This window comes from Heteronotia binoei, chromosome 12 (assembly GCF_032191835.1).
Source record: "Heteronotia binoei isolate CCM8104 ecotype False Entrance Well chromosome 12, APGP_CSIRO_Hbin_v1, whole genome shotgun sequence".
Classification (NCBI taxonomy): Eukaryota; Metazoa; Chordata; class Lepidosauria; order Squamata; family Gekkonidae; genus Heteronotia; species Heteronotia binoei.
The window spans coordinates 26584886-26602169 of NC_083234.1; the positions used below are offsets into that span (position 1 = coordinate 26584886).

The 17284-nt window shown below is 41.4% G+C and overlaps 1 protein-coding gene across 1 annotated transcript in view; it reads right to left on the reverse strand.

Moving 5' to 3' along the window:
- The window catches only part of DCPS (decapping enzyme, scavenger), a 100342-nt gene that overhangs the window by 17216 nt on the left and 65842 nt on the right, over positions 1 to 17284 (reverse strand). Inside the window, exon 4 of the mRNA XM_060250441.1 lies at positions 9180 to 9293. Within this exon, the coding sequence (XP_060106424.1) occupies positions 9180 to 9293 (114 nt within the window). The remainder of the gene's footprint in view (positions 1 to 9179; positions 9294 to 17284) is intronic.

The following is a 17284-nucleotide window of genomic DNA, read 5'->3' on the forward strand; positions in this document are numbered from 1 at the left end:
TATGCATCCTTATCTGGCGGTAAGTACCGCTGAACATAGTGGGACTTACATCTGAGTAATTATGCATAGGATTGATGTATAAAAGAGCTGCTTGAATTCTTTAACTTATCCTTGCATGGAAAAACATGCGATCATCTTGCTGCTCTTTTTCTGCATGTTTGCCAGCTGTGCCCGTCCTTGCCAGAACCGGCAGAACGGGGGACGTTTGACCTCTAGGCACCTTCTTTGCACCTGAAAACCATAATCTGGATAATGCAGCTGCAGCTTAATCCCTGTATGGAATCCATGTTTTGGAGGATCCCACCTCGGTACACTGGCTGGACAAGATGTCTCCTAATTCTATCCAGCAACATCTGTTGCTTTATTTAGCAAACAATTCCCCGACAAGCAGCTTGCGCACACAGATTGCTGGACAGACTGAGCTACATCTCAGCTCCAATTTGCTCCTTCTTATTGAGGTCACTGGTCCGCCAGAAAATTTAAACGAGCTGACAAACATACAGATACCAGAGTTCGTGATGCCCTTCAATGGTCTGACTGTGATTACCAGAAGTCCTTAGCCTCATCTTTCCAACTTAAATTGTCAGTCCGTCAGTCAAAAGTTTATTGCCTGTGGCCAAAGATCATCACAACTTCAGCAGATAAAACATACAGATAAAACATGGACAAAGGCTATAATGTTAAAAAAGCTGTAAAGGTTTGGTGTAGTGGTTAAGTCTTATCTGGGAGAACCGGGTCTGATTCCCCACTCCTCTGCATACACCTGCTGATGTGATCTTGGGTCAGCCATAAATTCTCTCAAGGCTGTTCTGCTCAAGAGCAGTTCTGGGAGAACTCTCTCAGCCACACCTACCTCACAGGGGGTGTCTGTCATGGGGAGGGGAAGGGAAAGGAGATTGGTAAGCCGCTCTGAGACTCCTTTGCTTAGCGAAGGGTGGGGTATCAATCCAATCTCTTCTTCTTAAGCAAACTTGCACCTTCTTTGATTCACTGAGTCATCATCATCATCATCAGACAGCCTTAGTTTCAAACAATTTATTAATAACATATGGTAGCATGGTCAATTTCTTACTTCATTAATAACTACTTTTCCCCTCTATCCCATATATTACTTTCTACCCCCCCTCCCCCTGTCACTTGACCCCCGCTGGTGTACTGAACTTAAAATATTAATACTAAAGGTACCCTTAATTATTAAAAACCAAAATTAAAATCCTCCTCCCTCTTATACTTAATCATTATCAAAAATTGTCCAGTGTCCTTTTATTTTCCACTCTTTTTCTACGTAACTTCTGAACTTTTTCCACTCCATCTTAAATACTTCCATATCATAATCTCTTAAGGTTCTTGTTAACTTGTCCATTTCACTCCATGTCATAACTTTTACAATCCAATCCCATTTCTCTGGTATTTTTTCTTGCTTCCACAACTGCGCATACAATGTCCTAGCAGCTGAGAGCAAGTACCAGATTAAAGTTCTATCTTCTTTTGGAAATTTTTCCATTTGTAATCCCAACAGAAAAGTCTCTGCAACTTTGTTAAATTCGTATCCCAAGATCTTAGAAATCTCTTGTTGAATCATCTGCCAATACTTTTTCGTTCTTTCACAAGTCTACCACATATGGTAGAAAGAACCTTCATGTTTTTTACATTTCCAACATCTATCTGGCATCTTATTGTTCATCTTTGCCAACTTTTTAGGAATCATATACCATCTGTACATCATCTTAAAACAGTTCTCTTTGATACTCTGACATGTTGAGAGTTTCATAGAGTTCTTCCACAAATATTCCCATGTATCCATCTGTATTTCTTTATTTACATTAATTGCCCACTTAATCAGTTGTGATTTCACTACTTCATCTTCCGTAAACCATTTTAAAAGTAACATAAATTTTTGAGATTAATTTTTCATTATCTCCAAGCAGAACTTTTTCCATTTCTGTTTGTTCTCATTTTATTCCATCAGTTTTGAGATCACTTTCCACCAAACTCTTTATTTGTTGCATTTGAAACCAATCATATTTATAGTTCAATTCCTCAGCAGATTTCAATTCTATTTTACCGCTTTGTATTTTTAATAGTTGATTGTATGACATCTATTTTCCCTCTCCTGAAATAGCTGTTATTCTAATTACTTCTGCTGGCGCTATCCATAGTGGTTTTCTCTCATCACCATATTTCATATATTTCATCCAGATACTTAGCAAATTATTTCTAATGTAAGGTGAGAGAAAAGACCATCCATCTTTTTCTTCCCATAGTACATATAAGCGTGCCAGCTGAATTTATTTCCATAACCTTCCAACATTAAAAGTTTTTTATTCAATAACGTCACCCAATCCTTTATCCACACTAAACAAACTGCTTCATGATATAGTCTTAGATCTGGTAACTGGAATCCTCCTCTTTCTTTAGCGTCTATTAAAACTTTCATTTTGATCCTTGGTTTCTTTCCAGCCCATACAAATTCTGAAATCTTCCTTTGCCATTTATTAAACTGTTTGCTGTCTTTCACAATCGGAATAGTTTGGAATAAGTATATTATTCTCGGCAAAATGTTCATCTTAATTGCAGCTATTCTTCCAAGCAATGACAAATTAAACTTGTTCCACTTTATCATATCTTCATCCATTTTACGCCATAACTTTTCATAATTATTCTTAAACAAGTCAATATTCTTCATTGTTATTTCCACACCCAAATATTTTACTTTAGAAGTAACTTAACATCCTGTTAGTCTCTGCAGCTCCTTTTGTTTATTTACTTGCATATTTTTACATAAAAGTTTTGATTTTTCTTTATTCACATAAAATCCCAATTCTCCAAAATTTTGTATTTTAGCCAACAACAAAGGTGTTACTTGTGTAGGATTTTCATTTATAAACATTATATCATCTGCAAATGTTCTGTATTTAAAAGCAAATCCTTTAATTCTCGTTCCTTCAATTTCTTCATCATCTTGTATTTGCATCAATAAGATTTCAAGAGTCATTATAAACAACAAAGGTGAAAGCGGACAACCTTGTCCCTTTGCTGATTATCATTTCATCTGTAAGATCTGCATTTATACATAACCTTGCACATTGTTCAGTATATATCGCCTTTATCATTCTTATAAAGTTTTCCCCCAACTTTATTTTTTCCATTACTGCAAACATAAAGTCCCAGTTCAAATTATCAAAAGCTTTCTCTGTATCCGCAAAGAATAATGCAACTTCCTTCTCTGGATGTCTTTCATAACATTCTACAATATTTACAACAGTTCTAATATTGTCTCTTATTTGCCTTTTGGGGAGAAAACCCGCTTGGTCTTCCTTTATAAAATTTATTAAATATTGTTTAATGAAATTGGTCTATAATTCTCTACATTCGTGACATCTCTATCTTCCTTTGGAATCAACGAAATTACAGCTTCTTTCCATGAATTAGGTATTTTCCCATTTATTCTTATCGTATTCATTAGTTTTTGAAGTTTCGGTACTAATTCTTCTTTAAAAAATTTAAAATTTTTTGCTGTATATCCATCTGGTCCAAGTGCCTTTCCGACTTTCATCGCATTAATCCCTGCTTCTATTTCTATTAATTCAATTGGATCATTCAAAACTTTCTCCATATATTCAGTTAAGGGTGCTATTTTGATCTTTTGCAAATATGCTTCAATCTCTTCCTTCTTTACTTTAATACCCTTAAATAGTTTAGCATAATACTTAAAAAATTCTCTCTTTATTCCTTCCTGATCTACCATCTCTTTTCCATCAGCCACAATTTTATTAATAATTTTACTTTCTTTCTTTTTCTTCAATTGCCAGGCCAAATACTTTCCAGGTGTATTTGCTCCCTCAAAAGGTTTCTGTTGTAATTTTTTCAAATTCCATTCCATTTCCTTATTTAACAAGTGTCTCATTTGTGTTTGTAATATTGTAATCTCCTTTATAATTTTTTTTCCTGGCCTTTTTCTTAATTCACCTTCTTTTTTCTTAATTTCATTTTGAATGTCCAACATTTGTTTATCTTTTGCTCTCTTATCCTTGTTATTCAATGTTATTAATATTCTTCTCATTACTGCCTTGTAGGCATCCCATACCGTCTGAAATTCTATATCTTTGTCATTAAGTTGGAAGTAAGCTTTAGTTTCCTTTTCTAGAGATGCCACTATTTCTTTATTTTGCAGTAAATCTTCATTTAATCTCCATCTTCTCAACTTTTTAGACAATTTTGTAATCCACATTATTGGGTTATGATCAGCTCCTATTTTGGGTAAAATCTCTATCTTCTTTGTTATAAGTCCCAAATCTTTGGTACCCCACAACATGTAAATTCTAGAAAAAGAGTTATGTCTGGCTGAAAAAAAGGTATAGTCCCTTACTTCAGGGTTGAACTTTCTCCATATATCCTCCAAATTTTCTTGCTTGACCAGCTCAAAAAAATATTTTGGCAACTTTTCTTCTTTATCAATTTTTTTCTCCCCAGATCTATCAATTGTATTCTGAATTGTTCCATTAAAATCCCCCATCAACAAAATTTGCTCATAAGTCACTTCATCCAAATGTGTAATATTTTTTTAAAAAATGTCCTTTGCACCATTTGGAGCATAAAGTCCCAACAATAAAGTTTTTTTAGCATTCAATGTAATTTCCACCGCTATATATCTTCCATCATTATCTTTAAAAACCAATTTCGGGTCTAATTCTTTTTTAATATAAAAAATTACTCCTCTCTTCTGTTCAGCCAATGTACAAAATTCTAGTCCCAATTGCTTGTTCCATAAAAATTTATAATCCTTTTGTCTAATGTGCACTTCTTGTTACCCTCCCAGCACCTCCCTGAATCAAACAGCACATACAGTGTGGAGGGACTGACCCTTCTCTCTACCCACCCCCCTCCCCATTGATAATCTGCTGGCCCTTCAACGCTTGGAATCAGCTGCCCCTCTCTGCATCACTGGAGGGCTAAGTCTCCGAGAGCTGTGTGGCTGGAAGACAGACTGCTGAAATGGTAGCTACAGCAGCTGGAAAGCTTTTTCAGTTCTAACCAAGGCAGAGGCTGATCTCAGGTTTTACAAACCTCCCTTCCAGTTTTTTGTAAAAGCTTTGCTTCCCAGTAGAACACGGGATCGCAAAAAGTTTTGTGTATGAACAACCATCCTAAACAGATGTGATAATGATCACAGATCTGTAGCCATCTGCCAAAGGGGAGCCATGCAAGTGTGCAGACCCGGTTTGGAATAGGGTTGCACCCGCAGGTATTTAGCCCATTACCTCGCTCGTTTGTTGACTTCTTGGCCACAAGCCCAGCAGCCATAAAACAACAACAACAACAACAACATCCTGCATTGCTGGTTATGGAATTGCATGAATCACTACTGGCTTTTATTATGCTTTTATTTTATTTACTTATTTATTTAATCAAATTTATATCCCGCCCTCCCCTGACAGCTCAGGGCGGCTAACAACAAATAAAAAACAACATCAAATATTAAAAACAAATATATAATAAAATCATTTCCATTATATAGTCATTAAAAGTCCAAGATGCACGTTAATGTTCTAGTTATTCTGATGTTTCTTGTTTCAGTTATGTTAGTTCAGTGAGATTGTCAGTACTGTGGAATAATAGCCACCTCCCTTAACCGTTAAAAGCAAGTTTGCAAATTATTATGCTTATGCTAATTTGCTGCTTACCCTCTTACTTATATGTATGGACTGGTAACTTCCAGAGCCAGTCTGGTGTAGTGGTTAAATGTGAACACTCTTATCTGGGAGAACTGGGTTTGATTTCTCACTCCTCCACTTACAGCCGCTGGAATGGCCTTGGGTTAGTCACAGCTCTCGTAGGAGCTGTCCTTGAAAGGGCAGCTGCTGTGAGAGTCTTCTCAACTCCACCCACCTCACAGGGTGTCTGTTGTGGAGGGAGAAGATAGAAGAGATTGTAAGCCGCTCTGAGTCTCTGATTCAGAGAGAAGGATGAGGTATAAATCTGCAGTCTTCTTTAGTGTATCTAAAGAAGTGTGCTTACATACAAAACCTGATACCTTGAATAAAACCTTGTTGGTCTTAACTCAAACTTTGTTCTGCTGCTTCAGACCAATATGGCTACCCACCTGAATACAACTTTATCTCGTTATGGATCACTGCTCTCACACAACTTCCTCTATGGAGTTTTGCCCTTGCACAGCCAAAACTACGAAGCTCTGCATGTTCACAATCTGCTAGAGCTAGACTGAGGCTGTGGTGCTTGGCTTCTGTTGAACCTGCCCCTACCTGCTGCTCAGTTTGTACAGGCCCACTTTTCCTGCTAAATGGGGGCTGAAACTGACACAGTCCAGTGAGAATCTCATCAAAACCAAGTTTTCTTACAAATAATTGTTCGTTTGGGTTATTTGTTTGATGGATCATGTCAGTTTTTAGCCCCTCCACAGCCTTCTGCATCTTGCTGCCATTTTTTGATGCTGATGCAATGCAATTATTTGGGTTTTTAAAAAAAGATTTATTTTTCTGTCCAGAAAACAATCATTATTTAAAAACGCACAGTCAAAACATATACAAATTCCAGCCAATTACTCAAAGTATTTCCATGCTTCTCCCCAAGTACAAAAAAGCCTTCAAAAACTCAGCAGCAGCAGCTCTTGCTTTTGCAGAATGCCTCAGAGGGATCAGGATCCTAACTCAGGAAGGACACACCAAGACCACATCTCAGCATCTCTGAAGATCTACACCTCCTTCCATAGAGATACTTGCTAACTTATATCAGCTTTATTTAAAACATTTGTTAGCTGCTTTTCTTCCTTACAGAGCTCAAGGCAGCTTACAACATAGATAAAATACATAAAACACATTAAAAACATTTTTTTTTAAAAATTAAAACTGCAATTCAGGAGTGCAAGTAAACATAACCAAATGCAGGCCTAAATAAAACTGCCTTCAACTGCCTCCTAAAGATCAAAAGTGAGAGTACCAGGCAAACGTCCTGGGGGAGATCTTTCTATAATAATGGGGCTGCCACTGAAAAGGTCCTCTCTCATGAACCTACTAGGTGAGCTTCTTTGGCCAATGGGACAACTAAAAGGGCCTCTCCTTTTGATCTCAATTCCTATGCAGGAACATATGGAAGAAAACAGTCCTTTCCCATTGGGAGGTACGTGCAGCCTTTTCAGTGTAGGACCCAACCTTTGGAATGCCCTCCCCAAAGAGGAGAGGAGAGTGCCTTTTGCATTAAATCTGGCAAACTGTCGTAGGCAGAGTATATTTCAACAAGCTTCCGGTTAAATCTTTGAGCCTTTTCCTATGGCAAATGGTTGTGATTGGTTTCACTGATAGCTTTAAGAGAAATTAACAGAGTTATTTAGTTGCTTTGTCTCTTGACTTTGTTCTTGTTTTTTAAGTCACTTTGAATGAACAGCAGAGGGACATAATTATAATAAAGTGATTGTGATTTGAGGGGGACATTGCCAGGAGACAATCTCTGAAGTTCACGGGCTCCTTATTCATGATTGTTTGCTGGTTCACAGTAGGGGTGAAAAACAGGCATGATTTGGCACAGAGACTAATTCCGACTTGTTCGGCCAAAAAAAGTGTAACTGAAAGACCCTCTTGAGAGTATCACATCACTGGGCTAGAAACAGGAAGCTGATATTTCCTGTCTTGTACCGTTTTCTTTTAGGGAGGTGTCCTTTGCCTTATTGTATAAAATCTTAATGCAACTGACAAGCTTCCTGGGGAATTACATGATTCATTCTATCCTTTAAAGGAACATGGGCAAGTCACAGGGAACCCAAATTTGGCGACTAATAAAAAAGCGGCTTTGCAAAAGTAAACGCTGAGAGAACTTGTTCCCAAGATGAACGAAACAACGATTTAGCTTCATTTTTCAGGACAAGCAAGCATCTTGAATGTCAAGTTTCAAAGCGGAAATTTTCATTTTTACCGTAGACAGCTTTAACTGGCTTCGTTCTTAACTGTAGGCAGCTTAAACGGGTTTCGTTTTGACCACAGGCAATTTAAACTGAGATCTTCCTGACAACCACCTCCAAAACCTCTTAACCACTGTCAGGTTTCATCTCACATTGAAAGCAGCATATACAGTAGCACATAAAGGAAATGCAAAAAAAATCTGGCTCTCTGCATAAGCTGTACTACATTGGGCCCCTTTTGGAAACAAAAAAACAATTATAATGATAAAAGACACTGTGGTATTAGTGTGGATCTGACGAAAGCAGCTTTGCAGATTCTGGAAATGAAAAGCCTTAAACTGTGGCTCATGTAGGTCTTTTCCACTGGTGGGTCAGATCCATAAGTGGAAAATTATCTGGGCTAAGGAGAGTCAGTTTGGTGTAGTGGTTAAGTATGTGGACTCTTATCTGGGAGAACTGGTTTCACTGATAGCTTTAAGAGAAATGAGCAGAGTTCCTTTAAAGGATAAAATGAATCATGTAATTCCCCACTCCTCCACATGCACCTGCAGATGTGACCCTGAGTCAGTCACAAGTTCTTGCAGGGCTATTCCTCTCAAGAGCAGTTTCTGTCACAGCTCTCTCAGCTCCACCTACCTCACAGGTTGTCTGTTGTGGGGAGGGGATGGGAAAGGGGATTGTAAGCCATTCTCGGACTCCATTGGGTAGCAAAGGGCAGGGTATAAATCCAATCTTTTCTCCTCTTCTTCTGTACTAGAGACACCTTTTAGTATTTTGTTACATGAAAGATTTATGTAGAAGCCTGTGGCTGGGGTCAGGGCGGAAGGGGGGGTTGCATCAGCCACCCAACAACTCCTTCGTGCCAGGATTCAGGTTTAGTTAAGGGCCACTCCCCCTCCCCTTTGGCTTCCATCAGTAGGAGGGAGGCAGCAGTCAGGCACACACCCCCAGTCATTGTGAGACCTGGCTCCATTCATGGAGCATCTTCATTTGATGCTTTTAACTTGCTTCTCTGTTTTTACAGGAACCACTTTGAGAACACTTGTGTTGAAGGGTGATATACAGACATAGTAAAAAATAAGTGTGCGCGAAGAGTATGTGAACATCCAAAGGATCCAACAAAGGAGAGTATCAGAGTGCTCTAGAGCATCCCCCTTCCAGGGCCCAGCTGTTTTTTAAAAAAAACCTACAGGTCTATTGTCTTCCTCTCAATTACTTTGGAAATGTCAACTATCCCTTCAGAGGATTTTTTTAAAAAAAAACTAACCTGCTTTTGATCCCATTTTAAATCAGGAATGAGAACAAAACCGTCAGTGGGATCTGGGTTTTCGTAGATTATTCGGTCGGCCTCAGCCTTCTTCTCCAGGATGTTGTACACCCACTAGAAGAGATGATAATGACAATTTTAAAAACGTAAATCTACATCAACGGCAAACAGGGCAGCTGTCTTGCTCAGCATCTTGTTAACTGTGTTCTGCTCTCTGCAAGTGGAAATACCATTGAAGTTTTCAAGATATAAAAAGCTGCATTTGGGCTCATGGAAAGAGCCAAATGATCCCACAGCTGATAAGCTTTGCAGTTAATTACCCATAAAACAAGCAAATGGCCTTGGCAAATCCCTCTGGGGGGCAAAGGGGAATCATTCTCTTTGGTACTCCATTACCCTCCCAGCCCAGATGAATTAGGAGGTGTATCTGTTTTGTCTCCAAAGCATTATGCATCTTGCATGTCTGAAAGAAGAACATTCAACTTAATAGACTTTTAGATGGCTTGATTCTGAAGAAGTGGTGTATTCCTAGGTAAGTGAATCTACAGATCATTATCCTTGAAATCAGCTTTGCTGACAGGAAGTAACTTAATGTTGTTGGGTTGGGGGGGAGGTTTGGAAGGGGAGGGGGGGGACAGACAAAAGAACAAGATGTACTTTGTGAAATAAAAGAGACTGCAAGGCCTGATACAGAAATTAACAAAGGAGGGCAATGATGACAAATGGGGATTTCAGGACAGGAAATTCCGTAACACACACCAAGGCTCGCAAGCATGCTGTTTTAATTAGAAACCTGGGCTCCTATGTGCCTAAAATACCCACCTATAGATGAGGCTGCCTGCTGCTTCTCTGCTTGCCCTCAACTTAATTAGCCTTTGCTGGGGACATGTTATTCCACTATGACTCTGCACAGGATCTGAGTGGATCGTTAAATCACTCCAAATGCAGATACATGACAGAACTGCCAACTTTTTTGGGGAGCCATCAGTGTGATCCACTGGCCAATTCTGTCACCACCTTCTGTGAGCAGTTGAGGACCCAGTTCCAAAACCCCAAATCTGAAGTGATTTATTTCTTCATTTATAGTCCAGCCTTGTCACTGAGACTCAAGGTGGATCATGCAATAAAAAACACTGCAATCAGAGCAATAGAATACATGACAATCAACAATACAAAAAAATGGAACTACAAAATTAAGAGTGGCATACTACAGTCAATTGCCTACAGTGAAACAGTACCCTGTATATAACATGCAATGAAAGAAAACTCCTTGGAAGTACTGGTATGTATTAGAGCACAGGTGTCGAACTCATTGTTTAGGAGAGCTGGATCTGACACAAATGGGACACACAGGCCATGTGTGTCATAAAATGTAATGTGAGGTAGTGGAGATATAAACTTTACAAAGGACACAGACAATTAAAGATATTATGTTTTAATATACAATACATACATGGTTGAAACTCTTGCGATATTTTGTTTAAAATGGAAAGGTGGGGAATAGTGGGATTTGGCAGCACAATTTTAAAAATAAAACATCATGAAAAAGCACAAGGATCACCGCAGAAACTAAAAATATAAAATGCTCTGAGCCTGGAAAAACAATGAAATGGCATTGCAAGCTTATTCCACCCCCCGCCCCAGGGTCTACTCAGACCGGCAATGGTTTTCCAGTGTAATATCCCCCTCTGGCTGTGGGTTCCCAGGTTAGCGTATTCACTAGGTCAAGTTCATTGAGCAGAGACAAGTTGGCTCAAAGCATCAGGCTTCTATTTGCAAGGACAAAACTCCAGGAAGCATGACTTTCAGCTCTCTATATAGGAACACTGAAAGTGAAATAATCTCCACTCCATTGAAACACATTGCAGTAGAGACAACATTGCAAGGAAAATGTGAAATGGATTTTCCATTCAGGTCTCTGGGCCCTATCTGTCTGGGCACAGAGATCTTAATGGAAAATCCATTCCATGTTTTCCTTGCGGCATTGCTTCCTGTTGTAACCTGCAAAGACAAGGCAGAAAAGGCAGGGAACAGAAAGAACTGGGAACTTTAGCAGCCTTGGAGCTTCAACAGTGAGGACAGGAGGGGGGAGGGGGAAGAAAAGAGCCTCAGAGACCTGATTAAAGCCCTGGGCAGGCCATTTCTGGCCCGCAGGCCGGACATTTGATACCTTGTATTAGAGCCTTAAAGTATCATGTCAGGACTGCTAAATTTGAAAAGGGTTAAGTTTGTTATGGACCCTGGCCAGGGGCTCCATAGGTTTGCAGGAGTTTCCAAAGAACAAACATGAGAGATCTGGCTTTACTTATAAGGAGATCTTTGATAACCCATCAAAGTTATCAAAGAAGATGCAGGCTAAGCTTCAGTCAGCTGGCCTTGAGAGTGCACAAAAACACAGCTTAAGCTTAGCCAAACTTTGAGACCAAAAGCATAACTAAAATTAGGCACCTTATACCCAAAATGCTGGTCATGAGTCAAAGAATGATTAATTAAACTATCCAAAACACCTGGATATAGGGATGCCAGTCCCCAGGTAGGGGTGTAGATTTCTGTGATTTTGCAGGCTTTTGCTCACCATCAGCCAGCTGGCCGGTGGGGGGAAGCCTCACCCCTTACAGTGACCACCATGTGGCCCTGCCTGCAAAAAGCATTTAAAGGGTCCCTTTAAATGCTTTTGGCAAGCAGGGGCTGCTTGGAGTTCAGGTATGCAGGGCACCAGGGCACCCACCTGCAAAAACCATTTTAAAAGATTCCCTTTAAATGGTTCTTACAAGCCAGCACCAATTATGCCTTCCATGGGGCTGTATCCCTAACATGAATGATGTCACTTCTGCATGATGTCATTTCATTGGGGATGTCCCCATCCCCTCAGGAACACCCCTCCAAAGTCCCCTGCAGGACCATCCTACTTAGACGAGCCAGGCCATCTTGCAACTGGCTTCGGGGTGGGGGGAGAAACAACCCAGGCCTTGACGATAAGCCCTGCTAACAAGCATGCGAGACAGAAAGTTCCCCTGAGAGCAGCTAACACTGTCCTCTTCCAAGACTCAGGGAACTAAGCCCCAGCATGTAGCAAAGATGGAGTCACTCAGGCCAATGCAGGGTTCTTGCCACTTATTTGTAAAGCCTGGTTTACATCATCATGGGATTTGTTAATGGATGTGATTGCCAGTTCACCTGCTCATGAGCTCTATAAAATAATCAAGGACCATATTTTAAAACTGGAATATAAAAGGAAATGTTTTTGTGCCCACAAGTTTGCTTTCTGATTGCACTAGGACTACCTTTTCAACATAAAATACTAAAATATTTATATGCATCAACGGTCCCCAAGTTACAATGAGCTTTTATGATGGCCCAAATGGACTCTTTACCATCAGCAGTGTTAGTTGGATGATATTCAAAAATTTCCTCTTCCAACAGAACTTGCTCATGCTCTGCGGGAAGAACTGAGACTATAGCATGTATTTTGTTTGCCTGTTAAGAGCTGAAGCTAGGAAGAAGTTTCTTTTGCCTTTATTTTCTCTCTGACTATCAAATCCACGGTTAGTTGGCTTTTGCATTCTGATTTCAGCGTTACCTTTGGTATAGTGAAGCCTTACAGTGGCTTTCCTCCTTCCTCGAAGGACGGGGACAAAGGGTGGCCATTGGGGGGGAACGGTCCCGGAGGCACCCACTAGTATGTGGGGTCCCACAAGGGGCAGTTCTCTCCCCGATGTTATTTAACATCTATATGCGCCCCCTTGCCCAGATTGCCCGGAGGTTTGGACTTGGGTGCCATCAATATGCTGATGACACCCAACTCTACCTGCTAATGGATGGCCGGCCTGGCTCCGTCCCAGAAAGCCTGGACCTAGCATTGCAAGCCGTGGCAGGCTGGCTCAGACTGAGTGGGCTGAAGTTGAATCCAACGAAGACAGAGGTCCTGTGCTTGGGTCGCGGTGCCCTGGGAGGGGAAATCCCCTTGCCAGTCCTTGACGGTGTGCAGCTTAAAGCGGCACACAAGGTCAAGAGCCTGGGGGTTCTTCTGGAGCCTTCATTATCAATGGAGGCACAGATAGCGGCCGCTGCCAAGTCCGCGTTCTTTCATCTTCGTCGGGCGAAGCAGTTGGCCCCCTTCCTAGAGCGCCGCGACCTAGCAACAGTGATCCATGCTACGGTCACCTCGAGACTGGACTACTGCAACGCCCTCTACATGGGGCTGCCCTTGTGCCGAATTCGGCGGCTGCAGCTGGTGCAGAACGCGGCGGCTAGGCTGTTGCTGGGGCTCCCAAGGTGGGAGCACATACAGCCGGGGCTGCGCGGACTGCACTGGTTGCCAGTGGCATACCGAGTTCGCTACAAGGTGCTGGTTATTACCTTTAAAGCCCTATATGGCCGAGGACCTACCTACCTAAGGGACCGTCTCTCCCCATATGAGCCCCAGAGGGCACTGAGGTCATCTGGGAAAAACCAGCTGAATATCCCTGGGCCAAGGGAGGCCAGACTGAAAGCCACCCGGGACCGGGCCTTCTCTATTACTGCTCCACTACTGTGGAACCAACTCCCTGAGGAGGTGAGGGCCCTACAATGTTTAGAGGGATTCCGTAGGGCCTGTAAGACCCACCTTTTCAAGATGGCCTTCAACTAGCGAAAAAACTTGTGACAAAACTAGATATGCTGCTAGAAATGCTTTTATTCTTGAAACGTTTTTACTTCTGAAATTTATTGAAACCTGTTTATAACGCCATACTGTTATGTTAATTTTAATACTCTGTAATTGTTTTAACCATGTTTTATAAGTATAATTGATGTAATGTGTGTTTTATGTTGTGAGCCGCCCTGAGCCTGCTCCGGCGGGGAGGGCAGGATAGAAATAAAAATTATTATTATTATTATTCTTTTGCAACTTTTATACTGATTGTATCATTGCTCTGTTGTAGCCCCTGTGGCTTTTGCAGTATAATTAAAGTAAGTAAAACTGGATTGCAGAATTAGAGGAACGGTACAACGGAACAGCGTATACAATGAACAAAGCAAGGAAGACTACCTAAAATATCATGGTCATTAACTATGATTCTATTCCCTTCACGTTTGGAGGCAAATGTTAAAAGCTGCCAACTTACAACCAATTAAACCGGCTGTCTGCAGGATGATTTTCTGCCACGGTAATTCTCCTAGCAAATCATCCTCAGACTACTGTATGAAATATTTCTACATATGCACACAAATAAAACACACACGCGCATACAGGCTTCTCTGTCCCCTTGGCGTAGCAGCACTGTAGTATTGATGTATGTGTGCACAATGTCAAACTGCCAGCAACTTATGAGTTTTCAAGGCAAGAGAGAGAGATGGTTAGCCATTGCCTGCCACTGTGGAACAACCTTGCCTTCCTTGGTGGTCTCCCGTCTTGGTACTAACTAGGGCAACCCTGCTTAACTCCCTTAGTGGTCTCCCAGCTTAGTACTAACCAGGCCAATCCTGCTTAACTTCCAAGATTTGAGATCTGGCTAGCTTGAGCCACCCAGGTCAGGGTGTAGGAGAACCTTAATATGATCATAGGCTCTCTTCCTCGGGCAAACCAACATCATGTATATCTGGAGTCTCCAACCTTTTTCAGCCTATGGCACACAAACACAGCAGAGAAGGGGTGTGTGGAATAACACAGAGAGAAGGAGGGAGAGGAGGAGGAAGAAGAGGAAGAAGAAGACCACCACCACCACCACCGGTTGGGAAAAACACAGAGAAAGAAGGCAACAGTGGGAATAACCTCCCAAAGGTCAACATAGGGACCATTTTATTTGTATGAAGGCAGGTCCTGCCTTCTCACTGATCCCACTCACTTCCCTGAAACATATGGAGTGCACCACTAGAAGTGCCAATGAGAGCCATGCTGCGGAAAGCTGGCTTAGATGAACATGCATCCTCTCTCCTTTACTGGAGTCTAACAGATTGCTGTGCATGATCACTAGTAGGTGCTGTTTATACTGGCAGGACAGACTTCTATTAAAAAAAAAAAGTGGTGAAAACACATCTGAGAGCGTACTTGGAGTCTGCAAAGCCATCTTTGCTTTTCTGCGCTGTAAATGATTAGGCAAACACCACAACAATGAAATCCCCCATTTTAAGCTTGGAGGACAAAGCTTGTGATTATGTTGGGCTGGCCTCAGTGGGAGCTCTTTGGCTTCACTTGTAGCATTTAAGAACGTTATGTGTAGCTAACAGGCCTTATGAGCCAACAGGAAAGGGGGTTTGCTCCAGCTGCTGAAACTGATAGGCCAAAGCAGACACTGTGTTCCTCAATTTTAATTTCTAAACATTTGTTGTTGTTTTTAAGAGGTCTAATGCTTCAGCCTTTAAGAAAGGTATAGATGCCCTTAAACTAGGAGTTCCTTCTCCATAGGTCAGGTATATGAGAGTGGATACCATTAGTGAGTGAAAAGGCTGCTCTCTACATGTTCTAAGGCAGTCTTATCTTCATCTTCTGTCCACAAAAAGACGTTCTGACCTTAACATCATCCAAGGCCAACAGGAAACTTATATAATTTTTATACGTTTTAACCCGCTGTCCTGAGTCAGAATTAGTAAAGAGTATAACCATAAAGCCTTTACATTTAAATAAAATTGCAAGGTCCTTAAAGGGCAGCACATTGTCATTAACCATGACAACACAGGTGCTAGCCAATAAGTGCACGTGTTCCACCTTACACTGATTATCACAATGGACATGCTAGCGATGTGCTTGTGGGAAACCACATTTTCACAGTGACAAAATACTGTGGTGCATATGCTGAGAGAATAGATTTCCATGAGAGAAATCCAAACAAAAACATTCGAGTTCACTGCCCAAAGGAGAAACCACTGTACATTCATTGTGCTGAAAAATGCTGGCCCATAGAAGATTACCTCCAAGGACAGAACTTTTTTTTTTTTGGGGGGGGGGGGGGAGAGGGGGCACAAATCACCAAAATAGCAATGATCAGCCTAGGACAACAAAAGAGCACATAGGAGTCTGGGCTGATCTCTTTTGCACAGAGTTTCTAAGCAGTCCAAATATTATCACTACTGTAACTTCAAACGTGTCTTCCTTAAAACTGCAAATATTAAGCAATGAATTAATCACAATGCCAAAGTGCTGTGGTATTTCCGAAATAATTATGCTCCACATTGTGCAATCAGCCAGCATTGCTCTCATGAAAGCGACAAAGTGCTCACCCTTGTAATGCACTTTTCTGACCACAAAGAGCCCCAGAAAAAACATCAACAAAGCTTTACAAGGTGGTCCCACCTAATGTTATTTATTTACTTCATGAATACCCCACCTTAGACCCATATGCGGACCCAGAACACCTCAATTTCATTTTCCTCTCCTCCATTTTATCCTAAAAACAACCCCTGCGATGTAGGTTAGGCTGAGAGTGTGTGACTGGCCCAAGGTCACCCAGGCTTCCATGGCAGGATGGGGATACAAAAGATCCTGGTCCGACGCTCTAACCTCCATGCCACGCTGGCTGTCTACATCACTGCCTGAGGCCACACGCAACCAGCATGTGATCTGAGCCTAGATCCAAGTTCAGTTCCCTGCTCTAAAATGATCCCCATTTCCTTGCACAATTCTTTCTCCTGCCTTGAACCCTCCCCTCTTCCTACGCCACCCAACATCAACTTTGTCCGACTTAGTCCTCATCTTCACTGAAATGACACCTAACAGGCCGAAGGAGGTGAGATAGCAGAAGATCTCCGGTTTCATTTCTCCTGCTAAGCCATGGCTAGAGGGGGTACAATTTGCATCAGGCTGCTCTAGGGGTGGGAGGGCTTAACTTTCCCCCCACCAGACTGTTGTTCTGGTTTCCAACAACTCCCTGCTGGAGACAGATTACCTGCTTGCTGCTTACATGTCTCCTTCCGACTGGCTTTCGCTGACGAAGAAAGAAATTGCTAATGACTACCGCCATTATAAAAGCACAACTAGCATTAGCACTTTTATTAACTTAATTAAGTGATTTTAAACCTATCAGAATTTTTAATGTTTAATGTTAATGTAACCTTGTCTTTTGTATAAGGGAAACTGAATGATGTTGTTAGCCGCCCTGAGCCTGCTCCGGCGGGGAGGGCGGGATATA